Genomic DNA, 16,923 nt, shown 5'->3' with positions numbered 1-16,923 from the left:
GGGGATGTTAACAAGGACACATGCGCGTCACCATTCCCGGAAGTAAACATCCAACATGTCGGCTCTGCGACAAACACCGCTGACTTGCAGTGGACATACTCGACCAGTGGTTTATTTGAATTTTAGTGATATAACACCATATGGATATTTCAGCATAAGCGCTTGCAAAGGTTTGAATATATCTTTGGCTTCTAGCAGAGCATAAGTCCTAGCGAACTAAATAGCGTTCAATATGGGCACGTGCTCGCACCTGTAGTACCGACAGACAGCATGACACATCGGTATGCCACCGAAATGTGATTTTTGTCAGATATAGATTCGAGGAGAGATTTTAAGGGCGTAACATTAAATTTTTCTTGACTAGAGTGCAGTTTACCGGGCGCGCGACCCGGGACTGCTGAGCGTTCGCTAATGAGCGCGCTATAGCGCGCTGTAGAGCTACTGAACTGTCTCACTTTACCGCGCTGATGTATCCTTAGGGTTAGGGACCCCCCTTCTAGATCCTTAGGGTTAGGGACCCCCCTTCTAGATCCTTAGGGTTAGGGACCCCCGCTTCTAGATCCTTAGGGTTAGGGACACCCCCCTTCTAGATCCTTAGGGTTAGGGATCCCCCCTTCTAGTTCCTTAGGGTTAGGGACCCCCCTTCTAGATCTTTAGGGTTAGGGACCCCCCTTCTAGATCCTTAGGGTTAGTGAGTAAAGGTTAGAGTTGGCAAACCTTAGATGCGATTATATCCATCCACGAATCGAAAGTCAAACGATAAACGTCATCATATATCATAGCTTCGCTGGATTGGCTGCACAACATCTTGAAAACAATGCCTAGGTGTGGCTTCTCGCTTTGATGAATGGGTAGGCGGGGCCTAGCTCTGCGCATGCGCAGTAAATGAAAACAAACCATAATAGCTTGTTTTCATTCACTGCGCATGCGCAGAGCTAGTGGGGTAATGACCCGTTAAACAAGCACTAACAAATTGTGATCGCACCGGTGGTCCCGAGGTAGCGTGTCCGCTAATTAGTCTAATTAGTCTAATTAGAATCCCACGACCCCTGCTGAGAGCGTTCGGGCCCCGCCAGCACAGCGAAAAAAATCGGAAAAAGCGCGCCCGGTAAAGTGCACTACTCCCTTTTTCTTAAATGATATGTCCAATAATGATAAAAACCAGATGCTGAAACTGTATATTTGGTTCGGTGCAGCATTCGTACTAAAAGACAAAACACGGAACAGGTTTGCTCGGGTGCAGGCTAAAACGTCACCGAAGCAAAACTGCACCTGGCATAAACGGCACCATTTGGACACAACGGAACCTCCCCTTGGCGAAGACGGCAACAAATGTTAGGGCGAAAACGTCACCTTATAAAATTTGAAAAGGATGAACATTGATACGTTCACTTTAGTGTTTTGTGAACATTGGATGAACATTGATATGATTGATTGATATACGCATCAACATTCAACTAAGCCATGTCACCGATGAGGTGTTCAAAGTGTGGAGCCTGTTCAAGGATGGTGACTTGTCCTTATCTCAAAGTATAAGATGTGCAGCAATTCATGGACCCATCTTTCATTGAGTTACTAAATAAAACATTTAAACAATAAAAAAAATATTAAAACTTTAAAGTCAACATAACAACAAAGTCAATATAACAATGTTTTATATATGGTGCTGTTTTAGCCCATCAATCAGTAGCCGTTTTCGCCAACATGGTGCCGTTTTCACCACACGATTTAGGTGCTGTTCTGTTGTGGTGCCGTTTTAGCTCGGGTTCAGTTCCCGTCACGGATACCACGCGTGATGCCAGTCTCTTGTTCACCTGTTTTAATATATGTGGTATGTTGCCCTGAAAGAGCTGAAAAAACTTTTTCAGAAATAAATAGATGTGTTGTGTCTGTAGAAGTAAGTCCTATGGGCACTCTGTCTTTAATAAACAAGATTAACCAAAAGTTGAAGTTTGTAAGTATTGACATCCCTTGCCATAATGAGTTTCTCAAGGTCCATGGACAACCCCCTGTATTAGAAACCCCAGTCTGCCTGTGGTTCAGTTGGAAACAATTTGATATAACTTCAATGAATTTCTATTCCACGATTGGAAGAATTTGAATCTTAAGCAGAAAGGAAAATATATCCTATCGTTGTAATACAACTTTGTGGATCTTTAAACCAATTATTAACACAAGTATAGCACTTTAATATTTCTAAGGTTGACCTACTTTCAGTTCGCTCTCAGGACGATCATTCCATTTTAATTGTCATGTCATATTTTGATTTAAGAAAGATGAATGAAAGCTACGAGTATATTCCTTAATTATACATGGACAACTCTTCAGCCACTGAAGATAGCAATAGGACACAAAAACTAGCTGGCGTAGGAAGCTGCGCTATGACTGGATATCTGTAGTCACATGGTTCAATAACAACAAATCAAAGAGAGGGTTACTTCCTCGTTTGTACTTGTTTCAAAATGGCATAATTTTTGTAAGTTATTGCAAAAAGGTAAGTTAAACAGGTGGGCAGGCAACTTTCAAGATGGGCAGGCAATATTTATGGGCCACCAGCCCGGCTGTCAGGTTGAGTTGAAAAATTATTTCAATCACTGCCATAGGCATATAGTACAGTAGCGTAGCAGTACAGTACAGTAGCGAAAATTGTTGAGGTCAGTGACACTTGTTTGGTAAAGGACGACAAGACTACACAGTGAAGGGTTGATCGGACAGTACAGACCTTATATGGCTAACAAAGCTTTATATTATGGTTTGGACCTGCCTAGTGTACCAAATTAGACATGGTGCTATATTTAGAATGGGGTATCCTCATTTTCACCAAGACTTATTGGCTTTCCCATGTCATTGACGATACATGCACAATGTATCAGGATGTAATGCCAGTTGCTTGTCTTTTTGTCAGTTTTCTTCTCTTCGTTATTTTAAATATAGGAGCAGACGATTGTTTTTCAAGTAAAGGAAGTTTCCCTATCATGGTATGCTCATAAAAATTGCTGTAGTGATCAGCAACTTGAGAAAACAATACGGAACTGGAATTTTATTCGGAAATAGCCACTGGTTTGGTAATACCCGATACCGCTCTAATACATCATGTGTGAAATTCATGTCTGTAGGAATGAATATGTTAGATGAAAGATCTGTCAGAATTTAAAGTCTATATCACTAGAAAACTGCTGGTATTCAGGTAATATGGAAATAAATGCTGCTGTCTCAGTGTAGTACCATTTCGTAAATAATTTAACAAGTATACAGTTGCACTCATTGTGAGTTTATTGTAATTGTTGTTATTATTGTCATTGGTACATTGAAATTTCATTTTCCATCTCCAAAGTATCTGTATCATGATAAACATAATAATACTACATTATTGAGAAGTGTATTTTCTTGTGAGTCTGAGTTTTCTCCTAGTGCTCTGGTCGTTCATTTTTAGATGGAAAGCCAATGTTACGGCAAGGCGACACAGGGGACTGGATTGGGACTTTCGAGGGTCACAAGGGAGCAGTATGGGGAGCCACACTGAACCGAGATGCCACCAGGGCTGCAACTGGTGCTGCAGATTTTACTGCGTGAGTAAACTACACCGTGTGTGACTGGGTGACTTGTCATGTGATATGCATCCATGCATACTGCTGATAGAAACTAATGGAACAAGGATGTGTACACTTACAATACTGTGGTGTGCATGCAACATAGAAAAGGCTGAAGGGTGTGCAGCCCCTGACATGTCCCCATGAGAGCACCTGTGGGATGTTCTCAGGTGGAGTCCCAGCACCTGCTGGTATGGCCCAGTGAGGGTTAACTGATCACGCCAAACAGTAGGTAGTAGTAGTGTAGCAGTGTGCATGTTGACTGAAATAGAAGGCAGTACTAGTTCAGCAGTGCGCACCTTGACTGAAATAGCAGGCAGTACTAGTTCAGCAGTGCACACCTTGACTGAAATAGCAGGCAGTACTAGTTCAGCAGTGCACACCTTGACTGAAATAGCAGGCAGTACCAGTTCAACAGTGTGCTCCTTGACTGACAGTATTCCATCATAGAGTTGTGCATGTATGACCCAATGAGTACCCACTAGATATTGATCTACATACATGGATTCAGTTTGACTGACATTTATTGTCATTACATCTTCAATGTCATTTCATGAATTTCCTTGTTTTAGGTTTGTTGTATATATAGAAAGTTGTCAAGAGTTCAAGATACTCAAGAGATAACCTTTAAATGATTTGTGTAACTGAGGTGGGTGGGGAGGGGGCATGAAACATAACCGAATAAGAAGTAAGTGCAGTCTTGTAATGGAGGCAATGCTCACCTTAATTGTTAGGAACGTCTTTCCTACTTTTACCATGTAGTAAGTGTGTCTACATGCATTAAACAAGAGAGATTTATCTAGATGCTCACAGAGGCCAATATATTTGACTATGTCTGCAGCAAGAATCAATGAAATGCTCAAATTTGTGATTGAATGATTTAGGTGTCATTCTAAGCCAACACCCCAGAATGTTGTTTATAATACCAAACTGGGTTCAGAATTTAGTATATATAGATGTAGCTGAACCATAGCTGAGAGAAGTATAAAACTTAAAAATGTCATGTAAATCAGTGTTTCCAAACAGCGTTAATATTTTTAGAGAGTGTATAAGCGTAAGAGATTTGTTCTTGATTAGCCTACAGTACTCACTTATATTTCATGAAAGTACAGAAAGGCTTTGTTGTGACTAACACATGAAGATCTGGGTTAGAATTGATTTAACGGTGTCAGATGGTCAAACGCACTGACTTGGTTGACACGTCATATCCCAGTTATGTAGATTGATGCTCTTGCTGTTGATCACTGGATCAACCTCCACCATACATTTGGAATATGGCTAAATGTGGCATAAAGTTAAACTAACCCACTCACTCACACTCTTTGTTCGAATTAAGATAAAACATGTATGTTACCAGGAAACTCTGGGATGCAGAGAAAGGCGAGGAGATCCACTCGTTTGCCCATAAGCACATTGTGAAGTGTGTGGATTTCTCCGCTGATAGCAACTTTCTTCTCACGGGAACCCAGGAGAAAAACCTTCGAATATTTGATCTGTTGAAGCCAGAAGCAGGTAAGTGTAGATGGTTTGAATGTCAGCAAGACTTGAGACCACGGCTTTAAGCAGAACTAGCATGTTAGCTTGTTGATGGATGAACAACTTCTATTTGTTGAAAGCCTTAAGTGATGCAGGTTTTATCATGTTCACCTGTTTTTGGGGGCTGGGTATGATGCTGATAGATCTATGGCCATAATAAGGGCCAATCTACTAGTGGAATCCATGATAAGTGGATCCTGTCACTGACAAGGGACACGATTAGTCAAGGACTTGGCATGAGACTGCTGTGAATTTCAAGGGTACAAACAACAAACAACAAGTGATAAGATTTAGAAGTCATGAGTTTACTTTTACACCACACTCCGCAATATTCCAGCTATGTGGCGACAGACTGTAAGTAATCGAGTCGTGGACCAGACAATCCAGGGATCAAGAGCAGGAGCATTGATTTGAGCGATTGGGAACCAATGACATGTCAACCAAGTCAGCGAGCCTGACCACCTGATCCTGTTAGTTGCCTCTTACGACAAGCATAGCCACCTTTTCTGTCCACTTTCACGGGTCTTCAGAAGTGAGAGTCGAATGTAAAATGGTTGAAGTTTGATTGAAAAAGTGTAACATTATTTAATATGAATTTCTGATGTATATTCTTACCTCTGTGTTGCATGAGTTGATGCAGAGATCTTTTGTGACATTTCCAGAGCCACGAGTACTAAGTGGACACACTGCCAATGTCAGATCAGCCTTGTTCACAAAGGGAGATAAATCTATCATCAGCATATCAGATGATAAGACTGTCAGGTAGGTAACTGAGATCTGTAAAATGTTCGTATCTTCACATTGAATCCAACCATGGGTTGCCTTGTAACAATAACTAATTGTTAGATCAGTAATGTGTATATACTGAACCTAAAGTCTGGTTCAAAAGCAGAGCAGTGTTTTACTGTTGAACTTGTAAATATAAAATACTCAATGAAACTTTGAATATAATAATTTACTGAGGCAATCTTCAAGTGTCTCAATGTTAGACACTGGTGTATTTATGTCCAACTACCTTGATGTGTTACAACAAGTTTGAATTTCTGCTCACAGTAGTGAGTGTTCATTCTTGAAACTGCATACACATAGATCGTGTTGTCAAGTGATGCCCTTTGCTGTTTAGAGTTTTCAAGAATTTTTCTTTTCCCTGTTACCATGGTAGCAAGTCATGTGTCCACTTGTGTGTATTTCAGACTCTGGGATGTCAGCAGTGGGACAGAGGTGAGGAAGATTGATCTGCCAGCTCAGCCATCTAGTCTAGAGTTGGCCCGCGACGGAAGTGTCTTCCTGGTCACACATGGCCATAAGACATGCTTTTTTAATTCTGATACGTGAGTGTTGTCTCCATTTATCCTGCAGTTTTGTGAATCATACAATATTTGAGATCTGTGCCAATTTTTCATACTGTTGGTGTTCGGTAAATTAAGCTAAAGCATCCTTGTAAAACCTAGATGAGAATAAACTTTTGAACTTGTCCGTGTACTCACTGCTGTGTGTCTGTTTCAGGTTTGATAGTGTGAGAGAGTATGAATCCCCAGCACCGGTAAACTCCTCATCTCTCCATCCTTCAAAAAACATCTTTGTTTCTGGAGGCGAGGACTTCAAAATGTACAAGTATGACTATGAAACTGGAGAGGAACTTGGTAAGATTGGCATTAACAATAGTTGATATAGAAACTGTTTTCTAAACATTTGCCAAGATAACAGTTATGAGAAAGTGCACACTGTCTGTCAGATGTTTTCTTGTTTGATGCCGTCACACTGGCACAATGGGAGGATTTGGAAAACTCAGATGTTGGCAACATGATATAATTCCTGAGCTAAGAGGATAAGGTAGTTTGAGTGGCTTAGTGGTATGGGTGTTTAACTGCCTTGATATGCTAATCATGAGTTCAAACACCAGATTAACCCAGATATCTTTCTCGGTTAGCACCTTTCCCCTACAAAGCTATGATGTTATCATCTGACTTCAAAACCTTTATGACCATTCCATGGTCAAAGGAGGCTCCTCTAACTGGAGGTTGGCATTCCAGTGACACATGGGGCTCTGAAAATCCTCCGAATTGAAAGTTATAATGATCATTGTCATGTATTGGCTCTGAAATCCTTCATTTTGTTCCATTTTAGAATCATTCAAGGGACATTTTGGTCCAGTTCACTGTGTGAGGTTTTCTCCTGATGGGGAGTTGTATGCCAGTGGCAGTGAAGACGGAACTCTACGTTTGTGGCAGACAACTGTCGGCAAAACATACGGTTTGTGGAAATGCATCTCTCCAGAAGACAACCTCTCAAACTCCGATTCCAACATTCCTCTGAAGGCAGAGGCGTAACATTGGCACTTCCTAGCGCTCACAAATCTTGCTTCATGTCCACAGCTACTGACTATCTAGCAAATGTTTCACTCTGAACTTCAACAGAACTCAAAGATGTTGGCTACCTGTCAGTGATGTCCTGTGGAATGGTAATTAAGATGACTGATTTATGTTGCGATGCAAGTCACAACAAATACATGCAGCACAAATACAGAATTATTGTCAGCTGTTTGTCGTTGTGTAAGTTCTGGTTGAAGTCAGATCAACTTCCGTTACTTCTTGACCATGGGACCTCCTGAGAATGTTGAAAAGGAACATGTCAGTGATCAGTGTATTGACTGTAGGATGCTTTTTGTGTTCTGTTTCCATTGGTTATATTTCCCCCAATTCAACTGGCAAGACCTGAAAATGATTCAAGATCAGCATTCTTTAATGGTCCTAAATTTGATGTATTGACGGGGATGTTATTGAAGCAAAATAAATAATATAAAGTCTTGTCTAAGTTAAATGTCTACTAGTTAGTACAAAAGACTTAATGATACGTTGTTATGCTATTCATAAGTAGTGAAGAAACACTTGATTCTTTCAGCTACTGTGTTATGAAAAAATCAGATTTCTTTGGGTACATGTAAATGTATTTTGTTGAATGTAAAAGGGTTGACATAACTATAGGCTTTAGGAATAATGATATTTGAAAGTTTTATAAATTGTTTCAAATATTGTTTGTCTATAGAAGATAAGTATTATTAAGTGTATACATATTATTAATATCTACTATATAAACATTGGCCTTGGCAGTGTATTAGAAATATCTTCCAGTAGTCGCCATGAACAAGACAATCAGTGGGAAAAGTTACTATACTAATCAAAATGTGTCACAGAACTCTGGAAGCTAGTATACTTTACTTCTTTTGAGTGATGTGTTTTTGGCATGATGCTGTTGTGCTGAGATACTAACATTTAATCTTCTGTCTCTTTGTGAGATATGTTTCCTTATGTGATGTGAGCACACTCATCTTCGTTATTTTGAATAACACAATAGCACAACATTTAGGAGCATATGCTTGCTCCTTCATCAGGTGAATAGCAGGCAGTATCAAGGGGTTATATATACATACAAGAGGCACTACAAAGGAAACATTTTTAACAATGTTGAGGAATGAAAATATAACATAAACATGAGGCCAGTAATACACTAAAACAACATGGTAATTGCCTTGATGGAATATAACACAGACATGAAGGGGTCAGCAGTACACTAATTTACAACATGAACTGGCCACAGGTACCATGCCATGTTTTGGGGTGGGGTCTGGCTGGCAGTGCTGGATCCTTTGCAGTTGCTGTGAGGAGGTTCTTGAGGGTCTTGCCACTTGAACATGTGACATCAATGCTAGCTTGGTTCTTGATGAGGCAGGAGATCTTGTGTGGCTTTTTCTTTATTTCCTGTCTAGATTACTGGAGAGGAGCCCAACCAGAATTCTTGAGAATGTGTTAGCAACTCTGTTATTTGTGTGGTTTAACACTTTTTGTTTAAAGTTACATATTGATGTGAGTTTTGAGATCAAAATGTTTTTGGGGTTTCACAACAATGAAAATTCTTAGTTCTGTACAGATCACATGTTCATACAGAAATATATGAATGAAAATATTGGGACGTATCTTGATACATGATGTCAGCATTATATCATGGGATGATATATTACCTTCTGACCCAGTGAAACAACAAGCAGTTTAATGCATGATTTTGTAAGTATTTGGAGAGGCGAGTCACTCTCTTAATATACAATTCTGACTTTTAGTAATCACTCTTTGTCTCTTCTGATGCATTGTTTACAAATCAAAGCTGACCTTCCTAAGCTTATGAGGCTATACTTGCCTTGTTTCATTTGACATGTCTTCACTTCTTTGAGTATATTGGGAGACAGGCATTATTAGTATGTTAGGAACCACTTCTTTCATGGCACCCAGTTGTGGGGGTTCTAGAACTGGTTTTGAGTAGCAGATTAAGAGCTATTCAAAAGTTATCTCACTCCAACCCCTCAAAAAAAAAGAGAAAAAAGGAAGATGCTACAAAAAATATAAATGAAATAAAAAAAATAAAGAATAAGTGCCACCACTCTACTTAATAGTGCCATGTAGATGTTCCTGATACAAATATATTGTGTGATGTGTGCTACAAATGTTCATTTGCTTCATCTCAGTGATATTTGAGCCACGCAGGTAAGAGATTGAATCACCCCTGGTAAAAGCCATATATGTATTTATTTGAATAGATTCTTCAGTATGGTGCAAGAGTTAACATGTGCATAGTAATGTTTTAATTTAGTTGCTCATACCTAGTGTAAACATTGTAAGCAAAATAATTATTTTGTAAAGGTTCAGTTGCTATGTACCTGGGTGGTTTGGTCATCAGTGTTGCAATTCACTGTACAGAGTAGTTGCCCTTGGAAGCCAGGCACCCATGAATGCAAGTCGGCATCCAACTTTGCTTCAGCTATCAGCTTGATAGTGCCCACTGAAAAATATCTGAAACTTGCACCAGAATTTGTTTGTTGAAAGTACAAGGAACAGTAAAAATGCAAAATCTTAATGTCAACACCTTGAAAATACTGTATAAAGATACTGCATCTATGAGAGTATAGATGACACATCCTTGAAAATCTTGCATGGCAACATCTAAATATCTGTGCCATTGTCAAGTGAATGAATGGTGTTAACAGGCAGATTCTAGAGACTACCGATATGGAAGGATCTATTGTTTTGGTTTCTGTTTTGTGTTGCATTTTCAGGAAATAAGTGCAACTTTGTTAACTCAAACAGGTTATGGTCTTTTGAAATAAGTACTAGAAATAATTTGCAGTTATGATGTTTATGAGCAGTGTCTCGTCTGTTCCACTGCTTGAGTATTAGACTCTCCTTGGCTGTGAACTGTTTTACTGCTTTTCAATTTAATGTTATTAATATCATGTATGTTGAATTTATATGGTTTAATATGAATATACTTCAAGTCTGAGTAAAGCAGGCATTTTGAGTCAACGTAATTTACCTAAAGATTGAGAATGCTCAGCTTCGCTAGAATCATCTTTTGGATACCATTGTGATGTCACATGGGACAAGTCTCATCAGCCACATGTTGACATCTTGGTGCTGAGCATGGCAGGGCATATTAGTTCCTCAAACCAACCTTTACTTTACCACATGCTTTATCACAGAAACTTAAAAAGCAGAGAAACTCATGATCAGCACCTTCTTATTGCATGTTTTATTCTCTACATCAACTGACATGTCAAGGTCCTGGTTATTGTAAGAGTATTGTAATGGGGTTCAGTGGTAAAGATTGCTGACTTTGTTGGTGCATGGCATCATGTCATTTGGGTAGATTGATGCTCTTGGTGTTGATCAGTGGAGTGTCTGTTCCAAATATGATTATTTACAATCTGTGTTTATGCATCGACAACAAACAAAAAATAGCAAAGAAAACCTCCACATTAATTCAGTGATAACTGCCAACATGCCAGTCACAGTTAGGGGAAGATAACTTTAGTTCTTTTCTTTCACTTTTGTAGGTTACATGTTTTTCGCATTGTTATGTACCATGTGTCCTCTAATGATATTGTGGCTCCTGTAGTATGAGGACATGGCTACCTTCATCTCTGGATAAAATTAATGTTATGAGTGGAATGTTGTATTTAAAAAGTGGTGAGAAACAAAGACACAGAATCTGAAAACATCAACAGTGCTTAAGAACATATAATAATGAGGACATGGCTGATGGAGTATGAAGAACAGGAAATGAATGATATGAATGCATTCAGGGGCGCAAGCAAATTGTGATTAGGATTGGGATCTGTTTTTCTTTTCCACCGTTTGTTTTAGGTGGATGGGATGACTTGAATGAATTAAGAAAACTTTACCGTCTAATTCCTGCAAAAGTGCTAACCTCAGCAAGTGTAGTTCGTTTTCAAAAAGGGACGAAAGCAATATGATTGTGAGAAACTGACTAGACCATGGTGTTCTGCATTAACTTGAGAACAATTCATGGATGTATTTATCAATATCAGATATTTGATAGTCACTTTTGTAGAGAGGGGTGGTTTCTTTGTTAGATATATGACAAAATCATGTTACATGTGATGTTTTCAGTGATGCAAAATAAATGCATTTATCAGTTTGTGTTCAGTAGTGTTTGTCGTCTTTCTTGATGCTTGTAAATGTTTGAAATTCCTGTTTTGGAAGTCTGGGACTACAAGGCTATGAAACCTCAGTCATGAGTGAATAAAAATGTCTACACTAGTCTTGACCTGCAAGAGCCCACATAAGTGTTGTTGATCAATGCTCATTCTATCACTTACTGGTTTTCCATGTCCAAACCATAATACTTGCAGGCTGTCCTGCACCAAATCCTATTTTCTCCTTATTCTCATGGATAGAGATTCTGCTTGCAGAATGGAAATCTGACACCCTGCCAGGTGCTTGGTATTAAAGGAATAAAACAACTGAGATGAGTCAGTATACTGTGTTTGGAGTAGCCATGTTAGCCTGCTGAATGGTCTACCAGCACAAGTTCGGACAGCGCACACCGTGGACAGTGTATTCAAACAATGATTGGATTGAACTGGATGCTTACAATTAATTTTCCACTTGTTTTCTTGTTCATTCTCAACATATATTTTGAATATTGCCAGGTACAGTACTAAATTGCAAACGAGCAAAAACATGATTTCAAGGCATCTGGTTAAGAAAGTGACTCCTGTATTAACAAGCACCTGTCAACATTTGCAAGCATTTATCAGCTCATACAATTAAGTGAAGGACCATCTATTTTGCACCAAAATTATCAAAGTAAAAAATACAACAAAATAACCCACATTGTTTCATAAGTATTTAATAACAGAATACATTACTACAACTCGTTTAGAAACCATGTATAAAGTTCAGCTTTCCTTTTCCGTTTTGAAATGGCCAATAGACTCCACACAATCACAAATAGTTCACTTCCAACAACAGTCTGATGTAGTCTGGTAGTGCTTACATGGTGTCTCAAGGAGAAAGCTTCATTCATACATTATGTACAAACAATATGCCTACATGCGGTCCCATTAATCTGCAGGCTCAAATGTGTAGTGTTGCACTGCTTTCTCCTGTGCTGGATCACCACCATTTTCCAGGTAGAGGTTGTTGAATGGGTATTGTTTAGGCATCTGAAATACAAACAAGCACGCAATAAATCACCTGAATCTGTAAATAGCAAAAGGCACTAGTTTAGGGTCTGTCTCACGTATCTACCACGTTTTGCTGAAATATATTAAGAAATGTTCATGTTTTGCTTCAGCCAAAGCCCTTCCCTCCCTTTTGAGACAAAGTCTGAAATGTATCCATGGAAAACAGAAAAAAAAAATGCCAAAAATCTGTATAGTATAAGACACAACCCTAGGTTCAGTTTATTATATCTACTAATTTTCGTCTAAAAATATCAAACGTATTTTGAGTTATGCTCCAGAAACAAAACAATTATGGACAGACGGACAGATAGAAAAATCAACTATATCCCCCAGCATTACATGCCAGGGGGATAATAATGTGGGAGGGCTGTTTTGAAGCAACATTGAACAACGTTTCTTCAGCAATTGGTCACCTATAGCCTGTTTTTATGACTGTATTGTCATCAGTAGTAAAATAGTCTTAGATTTATGTACAAGTTTTTTTATACACCATCTATGACACTCTAGTTATTTTACAGTCCTTTGATGACTGGACTTTAAACAATTTGTACTTTTTATGAATGTGAAACTTATTTATTCATTATATGGCTGAAATATTGCTGATGTGATATTAAATTTTAACTCACTCACTTAAACAATATTTCAGTTCAGTGGACATGGTGTTGACAAATAAAGCACCACTCAGACCTTAGTTCACCCTTTTTGGGGATGGAAGAATATACCTGGAGAGTCCATGTTGAGTTATAAAAGAATACATGTACAAATACAGTGAAAGTCAGATTCTACTTACCACTGGCAGAAAGTGTGGGTATGGTTCTGTCAGAATATAGATCGCTAATAATGTACCGAGGAAAGTACCAGTTGATAGGAACATTGTCCGGCTGAAACAAATACGCCAGACATAAATAATGACAGTTATGATCATTATCATTATTATATTTTCAGGTATGGGTATTGTGTCAATACTTCCATAGAGTGTTTTGTAAATTGTATTTTCAGTGTTATCAGATCAGCGCATACTAAATCTGTATGTTGAAGGCCCTGCAGTCACAGTGCTAGTTCATTCCAAACATACATTCTCTACTTCATGTGTAATCACATAAATGAGAAATACACCTTTTTAACTTAGCAAATATTCAAAATGTAAATGTAAGGCTAAAACATATATCCAAAAAACGCTTTCACGGGATACAATGTATAAATGAAATACTGCTGTTATCATGAAATGTATGTCATATTTGGGATTTCACTCTCTTGGTAAAGTACAAATTCTAGTACTTTTTTGGTTCAGTCCCATCTGGAATTTGAACCTGTACCCTCACAGTCAGGCACATAATCGCCAGCACACAAAGTCAGCCATCTAGCCCGCCCAGCCACCGCGACTTCCACAAAAATGAAAGCCAGACAACAGGTAGTCTAGACTGCGTATTTTGTGTACCCCTCTGATAAGGGTAAATTGGCACAGCTGCCACGGCCGAAAGCTATGATTACACGAGGCCATTTAGAAAGTGGTCAAATGAAATACATGTATATGTCATTTTGGGGATTTCACTTTCTTAGTAAAGTACAAATTCTAGTACTTTTTCGGTTGAGTCCCATCTGGGATTCGAACCCGCACCCTCAGAGTCAGACACCTAATCGCCAGCACACATGTTGTCATGTTATGAACATGTTTCATACACTTTCACTGAAAGATCTCTATATTTACAACAGCCAAAAATGTCATTGTCTATGTTATTATAATAGCCCTTGAAAAACATTTTAATTAAATAATCAGTTTTCCACAATTTACCTGTATATACACCTATTTTATAAATCCAAGATATATCCCTTCACATACATACAAAAGTATTTTTTGTCATCGACACATCTTTGTAACAAAATGTAGAAAAAACCTTGCAAACTTGGGTTTATACATCTCAGTATCCCCATCACAAGCAGTAGCTCTATATATAGTTACAACTCATCTTGCTGATTCATCTCGTGAATTAGACTCATTTCATGCTAATGCTGTTATACAATCCTTATCTGTGACATTTTATGGATCACATTATCTAGTTTCTCAAACAGATTAGGAAATGCAACAAATTTTATCATAAACTTACTACGACAGTCTGGGGTTGGCATTTATGTTGTACCTGTCTTCACCAATCATATCATGGTCGACATGCAACTGAAATATACAAAACATTGTCATCACACATTTTAGTTTCATATGGAGCTCATAATCATGAATATATCGAGTGGCACACTGCTCTTGTAATCACACTCATCAATAATTAAGATGAGTACCTTGAAACAGTTTGGTAAATTTTGCACAATCTATTTTAGATGCGTCCTAGTCAAAATGGCCACACTTTGATATCAAATAATACAAATGTCATGAGCATTAAAAACTAATAAAACAATGTATGGCCATTTTGACTTTCCTGTGTGGCCATTTTGACTTTTTGTGTGCCCATTTTGACTGTGGGTCGTGGCCATTTTGACCTTTTTGTATGGCCATTTTGACTAGGGTCAGTGTGGCCATTTTGACCTGTTCCCTTTTAGATCAGTTGACTGAAGTAAGTTTCTACATTTAGGGGCCGTTCATAATTTATCACCAGCGGGGGCGATGAGGATTTTCAAGGGGGGGGTCAGCTGTTTTGCTTTCTTTAATTTATTATTTTAAATAGGCAGGGAGGGTGGGGGTGGGGGGTGTCATGTGTTTTGTACATACAATGCGTATGTGTGTGTGTGTGTGTGGGGGGGGTCCTATCAGATTTGTACAGAAAAAATATAAAAATCCTCATCGTCCCCTCCTAGTGATACCTTATGTATGGTCCCTTACTGTAGTGAGTCTAAACTTTTTGAACTTTTGGATAGTATAGTTTAAATAGTTTAAACAACGTACAGGTTCACCATAGTTTCTTTTTATCTCTGGTAAATCCCAGTCCTCATTTGGATCCCTGATATCTCCAGATACATGTGGAAGCTTGGGGTAGTCTCCATATCCAGTACCATCATCAGCATACACGTCATAATCTTCAACCCGCAACCCGTATCTTTTGGCAGCATTGGCGCGTTCTTCAGGGGTCATGGGATATGGGCCTGGCTTCCAGTCCTTATTCCAGTCTGTAACAAATAATCAAATGACGTTTTAATATCTCATGAAAGACGAAGTTTCTCATCATTACATTAGACTTCTATCTCTTGTAACAACATTCTCACTGAATGGTATCATTTAGTTGCTTTAGTTCGCATTTCATGGTTGGAGAATTTTGACAACTATTGTTTGTTCCTCCACTCACAGTGTATGGACCTTTATCCAATTTTGCATTAACTGAAACAACTGGAATCATTTGGCCAGTAATATGAAAACAGTCTTTGGCGTCAGATTTCAGAGGTTAGGTCTGAGGTATTTTGGGGTGCTTCAGTGAATGCATATTCCTAAGCGACCGACTTGACGCGATAGTGATAAAACACTCAAAGTAAAGACTCAGTTTACAGTACGTACTTGAAACTACCGCTGATGTCTTGATGGATCTGTTAGTTATGCATGGCCGAAACACTTTGCTTGCTAGCAAAACACTCCTGAAGGTCGCCATGTTGGACGTGAAAGTCAAAGACTGAAGATTGTCAACAAGGGCGATAACTCTTTACCCCCCCCCCCCCCCCCCGGGAATCAGGGTGTTTGTTTCAAAAAGAAGGAAATACTTTGAAATGTTGTTTATTGTTAAATCAGAATGCAGACTTCGTAATTTCTAGGTTGATTTCTTCCTTTTTGCCCGGTAGTCTTTGATAGCATGTTTTGATATAAACTGGAAATGATAAACTAAGAATCTATTTGAAATATGTGTTTGACCTGACTTACTAAACATTAATCCCTTCATGTGCCATTTCCGCCATGTAGCACGTTAAATATCAAATATGTTGCCTAGGAAACTTCTCACACAGGCCACTAAAAAAAACTTATTTTTGTAGGCTTTGCAGTATTTAAGCTAATAGCTCAAAGTCATTCGATCATCATGCTTTACACTGAAAATGAACAATGACTGCATCATCTTTGAAAATACTTTACGTATACTGGTAAACTGGGACATATCGTTCACACATACGCATTCATTAAAGACACGAGTTTTTTTATGTGTATTACTTTTAAATGCCCTTCAAAGACTCTATACGTATTCAGTACTCATTTAAATGAAATTTGTTGGATATTTGAGAAGAAATAATACACGAGCTATGACAGTGAAAAGTTCTTTGTTCTCAGCATAGTTA

At 38.6% G+C, this 16,923-nt stretch overlaps 2 protein-coding genes across 2 annotated transcripts; one reads left to right on the top strand and one right to left on the bottom strand.

The window, feature by feature from the left end:
* The first annotated feature begins 14 nt into the window (after positions 1-14).
* Positions 15-11,616, top strand: LOC137287640 (serine-threonine kinase receptor-associated protein-like). Its single transcript, XM_067820023.1, has 7 exons — positions 15-170; positions 3,434-3,569; positions 4,948-5,102; positions 5,789-5,888; positions 6,320-6,457; positions 6,633-6,769; positions 7,254-11,616. Exons 1-7 carry the CDS (start codon positions 56-58, stop codon positions 7,454-7,456), a joined length of 984 nt encoding a protein of 327 aa, XP_067676124.1. The 5' UTR covers positions 15-55; the 3' UTR covers positions 7,457-11,616.
* Positions 11,617-12,310: 694 nt separating this feature from the next.
* Positions 12,311-16,280, bottom strand: LOC137287643 (NADH dehydrogenase [ubiquinone] 1 beta subcomplex subunit 8, mitochondrial-like). Its single transcript, XM_067820025.1, has 5 exons — positions 16,160-16,280; positions 15,557-15,777; positions 14,769-14,836; positions 13,454-13,544; positions 12,311-12,642 (listed from the first exon to the last, which is right to left on the bottom strand). The coding sequence occupies exons 1-5, from the start codon at positions 16,248-16,250 to the stop codon at positions 12,541-12,543; spliced, it is 573 nt and encodes a 190-aa protein (XP_067676126.1). The 5' UTR covers positions 16,251-16,280; the 3' UTR covers positions 12,311-12,540.
* Positions 16,281-16,923: the final 643 nt, after the last annotated feature.

The sequence above is a fragment of the Haliotis asinina genome, chromosome 6 (assembly GCF_037392515.1).
Source record: "Haliotis asinina isolate JCU_RB_2024 chromosome 6, JCU_Hal_asi_v2, whole genome shotgun sequence".
Lineage (NCBI taxonomy): Eukaryota > Metazoa > Mollusca > Gastropoda > Lepetellida > Haliotidae > Haliotis > Haliotis asinina.
The sequence above is the reverse complement of the archived record's forward strand: the minus strand, read 5'-3'. Positions and strand labels throughout refer to the sequence as shown.

What these genes read in the sequence shown, in the direction of transcription:
- LOC137287640 (XM_067820023.1), top strand. Translation starts at nt 56, where the DNA reads ATGTCGGCTCTGCGACAAACACCGCTGACTTGCAGTGGACATACTCGA. An exon ending in CAGCATAAGCGCTTGCAAAG is followed by an intron (nt 171 to 3,433) that starts GTTTGAATATAT and finishes GTTCATTTTTAG; the next exon opens with ATGGAAAGCCAATGTTACGG. An exon ending in TCAGATGATAAGACTGTCAG is followed by an intron (nt 5,889 to 6,319) that starts GTAGGTAACTGA and finishes TGTGTATTTCAG; the next exon opens with ACTCTGGGATGTCAGCAGTG.
- LOC137287643 (XM_067820025.1), bottom strand. Translation starts at nt 16,250, where the DNA reads ATGGCGACCTTCAGGAGTGTTTTGCTAGCAAGCAAAGTGTTTCGGCCA. An exon ending in GACATCAGCGGTAGTTTCAA is followed by an intron (nt 15,778 to 16,159) that starts GTACGTACTGTA and finishes TATTTGTTACAG; the next exon opens with ACTGGAATAAGGACTGGAAG. An exon ending in ACCCACACTTTCTGCCAGTG is followed by an intron (nt 12,643 to 13,453) that starts GTAAGTAGAATC and finishes TTTGTATTTCAG; the next exon opens with ATGCCTAAACAATACCCATT.